The 11,006-nt window shown below is 41.2% G+C and overlaps 1 protein-coding gene across 1 annotated transcript in view; it reads right to left on the bottom strand.

Annotated features, from left to right (window-relative positions):
• The window catches only part of rbm46 (RNA binding motif protein 46), a 33,938-nt gene that overhangs the window by 19,080 nt on the left and 3,852 nt on the right, over positions 1–11,006 (bottom strand). Inside the window, exons 3-7 of the mRNA XM_038306094.1 lie at positions 10,717–10,897; positions 10,482–10,638; positions 10,279–10,408; positions 7,817–7,914; positions 3,539–3,884 (exon numbers count right to left, since the gene is read on the bottom strand). Of these exons, the coding sequence (XP_038162022.1) occupies positions 3,539–3,884; positions 7,817–7,914; positions 10,279–10,408; positions 10,482–10,638; positions 10,717–10,897 (912 nt within the window). The remainder of the gene's footprint in view (positions 1–3,538; positions 3,885–7,816; positions 7,915–10,278; positions 10,409–10,481; positions 10,639–10,716; positions 10,898–11,006) is intronic.

Below are 11,006 nucleotides of genomic sequence, written 5' to 3' on the forward strand. Positions count from 1 at the left end.
GCTGTAATGTGCTGTGACTGCACATTGGAGAAGAAAGTGTCTGTTTGGAGCTTCAGGACGATACGTCATGTTTTCAGGAGTCCCGGCTGAGTGTGGAGCGGTGGGGATAATGTTGTCCGCCTGCGATCTTAGGCCTTGGTTTTCCACTTGGTGGAAGCTTAAGCAGAGAAGTTCATGAAAGAAGGCAAGACGTCAAACTCTGCCCGAATGGATATTTACTTCCTGAATTTGGGCTTAAAATGCTGCAGGATGTAAACAGGCTTACTGTTGATGATGGTATAGATATGCTCCTTGACGCTCCCATCTTTCTAAACAATGAAAACATGTTTTGCATTCTGTATGGAAATATATTGATTCCTCTCTACCGTCAAGCAAACTACAGTTAATAGAAAAAGGAGGCTTTTGTTTGACTGGTTCCTTTCCTTAATCAGCCTTCTCTACTTCATCTCTCCTTCTGTGCTACACTCACATCCTCCTCTGAATATTTTACGGCCCCATTGTGGCAAAGGTCCATCCAAACTTTTGTGCTATTTACAGGAAATATGTGCAGGCGTGATGGAAATGGAAGGAGCTGTATTAATATGGAGTGTTTTTCAGCAGATGAGAGAGGCTGTTGTTTGCAACCTTTCCCCTTGGAAACCACAGAGACAAAGTGGCTGTTTGAGTTCTTTGGAGGAGCAGAGAGATTTTAATATAAGAGAAGCAGCAGAGAGCATGACTGCCCTCCTCATGAGGGGAACAGCCACTGTCCGCCTGTCCAGGCTGATAACATGAGGCTCACTGACAAAAAGCTGGGGATCTTAGTGGATGAACTTTTCCTAAATGTTTGAGCAAAGATAAAATCTCTTCTCCACATAAAAATGAAGCTTTTTAAAAGAATAATTGAAGATAACTTTGATTAAGGAACCAGGAAAGGTGCAACCAGGAACCAGTGGTGAACCCAGCAGTGGTTTGCTTCTTCTGGTTATCATTGCTGTATTTGAGGATCAGCCTCTTTTGTCAATATTTCCCCGATTATTGCTGCCAAATGTGGAGGGAGTTTTGTTGCATTATTGTTGGGGGCAATATTTTTTTTGACTGAAATTTGAAAAACTGCAACCCAGAAATGAAACACTTACTTTACAAAAAGATTTTGTATTTTCAAATTTAATTGTCCTTCTCAAATTTGTATTTTACAAATTGATCTGAGGGCATTCTATTCGACATTCTCTTCACTTCCAGCCCAAAACAAACGTTAACTCTTAAAGTGCACAATCATGAAAAGTTCTTTTGCCAATAAACTGTCTTTGCTCCTCCCTTCAGAGGAAAGCCCGCCCCCAGAGGGGAAGACAACGTGATCTGGAAAAATGCAGTAATAAAAAAGTAGGTACTTCATAAAACTCAATCTGAAATATAAATATATATATAAATATGTTATTTTTTGGAAAAATAAAATTTGAAAATATCAAATCTGTAAAAAGAAAACAAAAACTGTGAAAAAGTGAAAAACAAAATCTAATAAAATAGCAAAGCTACTCTAAAAAAAACTTTTTTATTGAAATATTTTTCAACCAGTCTAATTTCTAAATTGCAGTTTTTTCTAATTCAATGAAAAAAAAAAATTAGAACATGTTTTTTAGCTCATAATAATGAAACAAAACTCACCTGTTTCCTTGTTTGAACCGGTTTCCCTTTTTTTTAAAAAAAGGCCTTTAGGCCCCTGTCACGCCTTCCTGATTTAGCCGGCGTATGCCAGACGTCCCGTTCTAAATCGCTGGCATACGCCAAACCTTCTATGCATTTTTTCAACAATACATAGCGCATTCTTAACTAGTCCAGAACTTATGTCCAACGACAGCCTAATTTATGCATAACACAGCGCAGCTTAGTGCTCGTAAAATATCATAAGCCAGTTTCCTGAGGGGGGCAGCAATGTGCTCGGCCTGCATAAAAAGATATTAACCTAGCTGCTGTTTATCGTCCACCAAAAAAAAAATAGGAAGAAGAAGAAATAAAAAGAAAATAGAAAAAGAAAGAAAGAAGGTTTGCAGTTGCAACAGATTCAGCATCATGTCTGCTAGGTAGATTGTTGGTGGTGATCGTGAAAGCAGGGAGGATCCATCACACTCACCTTCTGGCTACGCCTATGATGGAGATGAAGTCTGGAGGAGAATTGACAGTTTCTCCTGTGAACCCCCTTTTTAGAGCAAAACGATGCCAATAGACCATTAACATTAGCTTGAAGCTAGAAACACGCTGAGCGGTCAACTGGAACACGTCAGATACGTCGATATACATAACTTGATAAGTTACTCACAAGTTACTCATAGTTATTCCAAAAAAAGTAAAAAAAAAAAAAAACAGTCCACTGGACTTTATTTCCAAGTTTAAAGATGTTTTGCTTCCCATCCAGGAAGCTTTTTAAATTCAAAATGTCAGGAATAGGTTGAGGTTTTATACAATAGCCCAACAAGGCCTTGTTTTTTTGTTTAGAAAACATGCAAACTCAAACAGATGAACGGGTCCTCCCCGTTTGGCTTCTTTTGTTATCCTGCAATGCCTGAAACCTGTCCATGTCTCTAAAAGGGCGTCGTTAAAGGGAATTCTTGGCCTGGCTGACTAGGCGAGGTCTTCTATTCCCCTGTAAAGGTGTTGGGGCTGCGATGATAACCGGAATGGATCAACTTTATTGCTGTATTTGTAGTTATTTGAAAGCTGAGATCTGAGTCCAACCCCTCTGTTTAAGGTTGTTTTTTCTTTCTTAGCATTGATGGCTTCCTTCACACCTCTGTCAAACCACCTGCTTTCTTTGTCCAAAATGTGAACATTCTGGTCCTCAAACGAATTTCCTCCAAACCAAAGTCCAGTGGATTGTTTTTTTTAATCTTTTTTAGGAATGACTATGACCTGGATGACTGAGAATCTTCACCAGCTCATTACTCAGGTTTTGGATCTTGCCATATCTCAACGTGTTTCAGCATGTTTCTGCGTGCTCATAACTTATACAAAATGTACACATAACTTATTTAACATATGCCAGCGTTTTTCACAGATTTTACCTACATCAGGCATATGCTGGTCTAAATCGTCAGGGTGTGACATCGGCATTCGTTAGATGCTAGTGATTATCAGATCCTCGGTTCGTACATCTATATAACAAACCTCTCGGTTTGTGGACCTTCAGTCAGAGCTTTAAAAACTGCTCTTAAGATAAAATGGCCACTGCAGTAAGATATTGGAATAAGAAAGACCTCAAAGAGGTTCATTTTTTGCATCACATGAGTTTCAAACTTTGGATCAAACCCAGCAGGCAGAGCTTCAGCTGCTGGATCCATTCAAAGCTAGAAAACCAACCAGTTTTATATTTTTTCTGCCAAAAAGAGCTGAAACATCCAGAAGGAAATGAACAAACACTTAAACATCAAACCATAACTGTTTAGAAATGATTGAGCTCTTGTTTGCAGACAAGATGTCACCAAACCCGTGTGCTTTCTTAATCCATCTCAGCGTCTTTTATAAGCTTGAACCATCCAGGCTAACAGAAAAACGTCTTCCTCACCTCCTTTGGTGTAATAGGGGTTTCCGAGGCTGGTCTGCAGGGGCGTGTTTCTGAATGACAGCCTTCTATCCCCCGCCCCGGCGGCCATGTTCCCCAGGTACCCTCTGTTGCCGGACCTCCTCCCGTCTTTGCTCCCCGTCGGCTTGGCCAGGGTCACCTCCACGGTGGCCCCGTCGATCTGCCTGCGGTTCATGAGGCCCATGGCGGTGATGGCGTCGCTGCGGCTGCGGTAGTGGATGAAGGCGAAGTCGGTCAGCTTCTTGACCCGCTCCACGCAGCCCGGTTTGAAGCTGGAGAATTCCTTGTAGAGGGTTTCCTCTGTGGTTTCCATCATCAGGTTACGCACCTGCAGGAGGAGAGCGAACAGTTGGCTGTACGGAGGGAACTTTCTTCCATTATTCTCGCACCTAAAGAAAATGTTTTGTATATTGAAATAAAATAGAAAAAGTGCAATTAAAACATCTTAATCAAAAAGGTATTGAGAGTAACTCTCATGTTCTCTTCTGTTATCTTTTTTTATTTAATTCTTTTTTAGCAAAACTTTTTATAGATTTTATTTTTTCATATTTTTTTATAGAGATTTAACATTTTCAAATGCAATATTTTTTTTCAAATTTCTGTTTTTTATTTTATAGATTTTGACTAATTAGCATTTGTTTTCTTGATTTAAATAGATCACATTGTTTTAAATTGGAGCCCAATACAGAGGCTTCCTCTTGATGACAACATTGACCAATGAAAATTGATCACTTTCTGGTCACTTTAGTTTATTCTTTGTCAGTATTTAATAACATAACTCAGGTCTCTTAACATATTTTTCTTTAAAACAATTCTGTTATGGTTAAAAAAGTTGGTTAAATAAATATTTAATTAGAAGTCTGTGTTTGTGTTCTTTATTAAAATTAAATCATTTAGCAATATCATAAAAAGTCCAGGCAGAGCTGCACATAAAATATGGTTTCAAATTTTTTCAATAATTATCGATATCGATCAGGATGCATTTTTTTTTAATTGATAAGCTTTTTTTCTATATCTTAAAAACCCAAATTTGGGGGGAAAAATGGTGAAATATAAAATCTGTAAAAAAATAAAAATATATATTTAAAATATGAAAACATATTGGTTCCTCTTTTTTTTCCAATTTATAAAACATCTAGTTTGCTTTTAACAATAAAGGAACTAAATTCCCCTTCAAATGGGTGTAAACCCAACAAGCAGCGTTCATAAAGCAGAGGAAGTGTAACAGCAGAGACATGAGTCAGGCTCTGAGTGTTTCCCTCCTCAAACAGCAGAAACAGCAGCGAGTCGTCTACCTGCGAAGCGTTAAGGGCTTATTATCCTCTCACAGCAGTGTGTCGCAGTGAACTTGTCGCAGATATTTTTGATTTATGCCCAATAAAAAGCGTGGTCTGCCCTATGTTATTCCAAGGCACAATGGAAGAGGGACAAAATCAGGAAGTAGCTGTGGGTCTAGATACGGCCGAGGCGGTGAGGAAGTGGGGGAAAGTTTGAACAACAACGGAGAAACATGAGGGCCAAAAAGAGCGGGGATCCAGGTGGAAAAAGGGTCCCAAGCGTTCTTGCGCACCTCGCTCTTCTAACCAATGGCGGTCATACAAAAGAAACAAGCTGGTAAGGTACTAAACAGGAAATACACATAATGTAGAGCGGATATAGATTTGACCAATCAGAGGCCTCCTGTCTCCGGCACTGTCTGCGGTCACCTACATTTTTGGAGGGTTGCACCTGAGTGTCTGCATATCTGCATTCACTGCGACACACACACAGATCACCTGATTTCTGAGCATAAATCAGCCTCAAAGGGCTCACAGAATGCAAAACCGAGTTTCCATTGTCATAGATGAATAACAACAGTTCAGTTGGTGAAATGGACGTACTGAGAAGTTCAAATTTCTCTGCAAATTTCTCTGCAAATTTCACACTTCTAAACTTCCACCATGAAACAGGCGAATCATAAACGAAGCCCTAAGTTGACGTAATCTCTGCGATGTTGCCTTATTTGGTTCTGGCCTGTACTTTTGTCACGCCCTGAATCTGACATACAGACCAGCCCACTGGTTCACTGGCCCAAGGGAGGGGGGGTAGGGCCGCTGACTGGACCGGACCTCAGCAGAGAGCAATGAGCGGTCCTCAGCCGGAGGAGGGGGGGCCGGTAAGGCCTACCGCTACGTGCTGAACTGTAGTCGACCAAAATCCTGGACGATTTGGAAATTCCCTCTGGACATTATTTTAGGTATAAAAAGTAGGAAATGTCTGGGGAAAAGAGGACGTCTGGTCACCCTACCATATCAACAATTTGATGTGTCAGTGAGTGAGTGCTTGTTGCTATGATGCGTCATTGCTCAGCAGCTTCGCTTGTTGTAAACCAACCAAATCCAGCTCAGCTTTGAGGAGCAGTTTAACCATCATGATCAATACTATCTGTGGAATAAAGGATCTGGGTTGGAATGATCATAAATAAAATCACTTAGATGAAACCAGAAACCTTTCCTTTAATCCATACAGGCACAAATGTATTCATACTCCTACGGCTGTGCCTTTCATATCAGCCAATATCGATAATAATTGATTAGCTTTTTGTTTTATCTATTTGAAATGACCTTAAACCTCTGAAATGAGCTCAGTCCCTCCATCCATCCTGCTTAGCTTATCCTCTGCTTTTCCTCTGCCTACATCCCCCAGAATGCCATGTTCTGGATCAGAACTAAATGCAATCTTAGAACATTCTATTGGACAAATCATCTGATCATGTTTCCATGGCGACACACTCTGTTGCATCTTGTCAACCCGCTTGTTATGATCACCAACGGGATTCTGGCAGATTTGTTTGATTCCCCTTAAATCAGATTTGAATCCTAAATCTTGTCGGTTTCAAAAACTTTCTCCATCCAAATAAACCAGATCCAAAGTCTGCTGGTGGTCTTTTGGTAAAAAAAAACGCTCCTCCATCCTTATAATTAAAACCATAATTAGGAAGCATTATAACCACCACGGCTAATCAGGCCCACAGCATGATGCTGCCACCACTTTACATCATTGTGATCAAACAGCTGGATCTTTATCCACTGCTGCAGCAAACTGCCCTGCACCCAAAGCAACATTTTTATCCTCTTTCTGCCACTACTGTACCAAGGATTCTACTGGAAGCACTTTGCTGCCACCTAGTGGTCAGTTGAGCCTGGTCCTCCACTGTCTAATTAAATCCTCTGTATGGGAGCAATCACATATTCATAACCTCCAGGTCCTGGTAGTGAAAAGCCAGTCCTCTGACCTATGAGGGTGTCAGAAGTACGGAAACATACTACAGAATAACCTGATAATCTCCAGTAGCTGGAAATCTGGGTTCAACCAATCAGCTCTGCCAAACAAATCCTTCTCCTGATGCACAGAGAAACACTGAGCTCTATGGACAGCGGCTCGAACACTTCCTAGAACACTTGGCAGACTTGGCAGAACGCAGGCGTACAATCACATTTTCTAAGCCTTTATCAACGACCCCGCCTCTGTGTGGATTAGACAAAACCGAATAAATTAAAAAACTTTGTTTTTATTAAATTCACTGTCTTGTCGGGTCATAATTCCAGGCTGACAATATAAGCAGCTCAGAGGAACCACAACAAGCAGTGAATAACGTGATGTTCAGGATGATCAGCCAAGCAGCAGAAACATCTCCTAAGTCCTTATAGTCCGACGTCGTTCTGAAGGCCTGGTGTGCCTAATACAGGATTAAAATGACTGCTGGTGGCTTGATGATGTCATCTACCTGCTAATTATCGCCGTCTGGCTTTAAAGTCTGTTTCCATGAACAGAAAATGCTGCAGCAGCAGAATGAGAGCTGAAAATCTGAGGAAATCTGATCTGAACAAAAAGGGAACAAAGGAAGTCTGACAGAGCAGAAGAAGAGGATAAACTCCCTGACAGCTTTTCTCTTCTTCTCCTGCCTCGGTCGCTTTAATAAGCTGTAAATGGCAGAAAAATGTCCTAATCTGAGTCAGCTCTCAGATTAAAGGGATAATCTCTTCCTCTTTGTTGAGGAAACACCGACTGTTCTCTCCTGACTCCATCCCCTCCATCTTGGAATCGTTCACACAGAGGGCAGGTTATTTCTGATCCACATTAGCTTCTCCTCTTTGATCAGAAAGCAGTTGAGCTCCGCCTGCAGGGCGGCGCTGTGGAGCTCCGCTGCTGAACTTGGGGTTTCTGAGCAGGCTGAGTCGGGCTTAGTGCCGTGTGTGTGTTAAAAGTGAAGGTACGTACGTAGAGGACTCGGACGCGCTGCATCACCTCCTCGTCCACGTCCTTCTCCGGCTCGGCCCAGTCCACCTGGATGGACTGACCCCACAGCTGGAAGGTTCCTGCCGGGCAGAACCAGAACCCCATCAGCAGAGGGAGGAAACCAGTAGGGGTGTGCAAAATAATCGTCATGATGATGCATCGTGATTCTAATTTTCATGATCTACTGCATCGATTCTTGACGCCAAGTATCGATTATTAATTTTAAAAAATGAATAAATAAAATTGCATGAATGGTTGGCGAACATCAGCCAAAAACAAGTGTAATACAACTTCCAGTCCAGTAGATGTCGCTGCAAATGTGTTGACGCACGCTGCCTTGTGTCACAAGCATTTCCGGCCGCGGGATACTGTGCAGACTCATTCAAAAACAAAACATGGAGGAGAAAATATTGCAATGCATCGCAATAATTCAAGTATCGTGATGCATCGTGATAGAATCGCATCGTGGTCTGTGAATCGTGATTCGAATCGAATCGTGACTTCTTTGGCAATACCCACCCCTAGAAACCAGCAGCATCTTATAGCAGCTCTAGTCCTGCTATAGACTCTCATTGGACATACAGGACCTGCTGTCAGTCTAGCGATGGGAATTTCGAAGCCCAAATAACCAATTTGACGCCATTGCCTAAAACTCATCACCATATTTAGAATGGCGGCATCTGCTGGATAATATCAGAACTACAAATTAATGGGTATCCTAATGTCCCCTGAAATAAATCAACTTTTTCCATCATAATAGCATTGATAACAATTATTTAAATGAATTAAAAAAGATCTAATGTCTGACCTGTAAATTTGCAGTATGATAAAAAGCCTTTTTCAGTACCAGCAATGTAACAGTGTGGTGATGTTATAATGTTAACGGAACTGATCTTGCTTATCTTTATTTGCTAATTTGTTAATTACGACACTAATCGGCCGTACGGGCTAAGATTTCAGTGTGATGCACCTACAACCTATATGAACGCACTGATAAATGATCCTTTAAATATTTCTGATGATTAGAACCAACTCACTTATAACACAGAAATGTAAACAACAGGCAGTAATAAATAGTGTTGCAGAAATAAATAAGTTAAAAAAACACAAAGGAAGAATAAAACAGACAAAAAGTATTATAACATGCACATAAATAAATACTTAAAAATATAAGTAATAAATAAATTAAGTTCAAGATTATAAGGGAAAATAAATAAATAAGGCAATTATTACAAAGGCGAATAAATAAAGAAGCTAATTAAAAGAGATGAATACATTTATGTCTCAATGGTTAATTGTATGCTCATTTATTTATTATTATTATTAGGGATGCACGATATTGGGATTTTGGCCGATATGCCGATATTTTAAAACTCATGTAGCCGATAACCGATATCGATACCGATGTTAAAGCTGGACAAAAATAAGTAGTCATTGAAAATAGCAGTTTTGTTATCCATTTCTGACACTTTGAAAAATAATATACTCAAATATATTTTCATATGCTGATATCAAATTGATTTTTAAAATCGCGGTATCGATCTATTTTACTTTCAAAATCTCGTGAAATTTCATCGTTCTGTTACAAACTCTCGTGATATTTTGCAAGTTCTTGTGAGATTTTTTTAGTAAAATAGATCGATACCGCGTCAATATATCAACATATAAAAATATGGCAAAATTTCATGAATTTTCGGGGGATTTCGTAGCATAACGATGACATATAGCAATATTTCATTAGTAAAAGAGATTGATATGGTGTTTTTAAATGGCAATATATCAGCATATGAAGACATTGTGATATTTTAATGGATCAATATTTTTTCCCTCATCTTTAGAAGTTTTTAAGTCTGTAAAAAAGAAGTTTTTGAGGAAGAAGAAGAAGTAGTAGTATTTTTTTTTTTTTTTGTCTTTAGAAACTCAGAAGCCGATCAAATATCGGGTTAAATATCGGTGGGGTGGCCGATGTCCGATATTCAGTTTTAAGGCCGATACCGATAGGGGGCCGATTATATCGTGCATCCCTAATTATTATTATTATAATTTTTTTATTTTATTTTTTATTTATGTGTTTATTTTTAAATATGGCATAGTTGGTCCTCCATACATTTTTACTCATGACACAAATGTCACAACGGTCAATGATCTGTGACTGTACCCTTGATCGGACAGCAGGGGGAGCTGCTTCTCAGTCAGTCTGTACCACCGGAAATACATACATGTCCTTCTGCCATGCTGCCTCCAAGGACCAAACTCACGTATGCCGTATTTGCTTACTGCGAAACTTAGAATGTAACTCTCTCTACATCTTCGTATTCACACAATAATGCACCAATAACCTTCATAAATGTAGAGGCACAGGCTGAGCTCTGCCTCCCTCTGCTGGACACAGACAGGAACAGACCCCGGGTCAGGGCGGAGCAGGAAGTGAGCAGGTGACGTACCGGGCATGAGCATCCTCCTTGCCATGGCGGCTGCTTTGTGGGACCCGTACTCCACGAAGGCGTAGCCTCGGTTATGGCTCTTCTCCGCGAAGTTTGGGTAGACGATGACGTCCACCACGCCGTCGGTCACCTGGAAGCACGGCCTTCGTCAGACACGGAGGCGGCTTTGTTCTGTTCCTCAGACTTTTAAACTCTCTACCCACCTTCTTCATCTCCTCCATGATCTCCTCCTTCTTCTTGTCTTTGGGGATGGAGCCGATGAAGAGGCGGCAGTTGTCCAGACTCACGCAGACTCCGATGAACTTCCCCGGTCGAACCTCGCAGTTGTCCAGCATCCGGATTGCTCTCTGAGCCGCTCCTCTGGACCGGAAGCCAACCACAGCGATCGTTAGTCTGCTGCCTCCCACCGGGCCGCAGCGATGTCGCCCGGCGCCTCACCTGTTGGTGTACATGACGAAGGCGTAGCCGCGGTTCTCCCCGCTGAACTCCATCATCAGCCGGAACTCGTAGATCCTCCCGGCCTTCTCGAACAGCGGCACCAGCTCGTCTTCGAACATGTCTCTGGGAATCTTCCCCACGAAGACCTCGCAGCCCCGTGGAGGAGCCGGACCTTCCCAACCTGAGCCACAGAACCAGGCACCCAGAACTTTTAACATTTAGGAAGAAACCTGGACGACTGAGCGGGAGGAAAATATAACCTTCTATTCTAAAACAAGGAAATCCTCACT

The sequence above is a fragment of the Cyprinodon tularosa genome, unplaced genomic scaffold, assembly GCF_016077235.1.
Source record: "Cyprinodon tularosa strain WSP-4 unplaced genomic scaffold, ASM1607723v1 ctg571, whole genome shotgun sequence".
Classification (NCBI taxonomy): domain Eukaryota; kingdom Metazoa; phylum Chordata; class Actinopteri; order Cyprinodontiformes; family Cyprinodontidae; genus Cyprinodon; species Cyprinodon tularosa.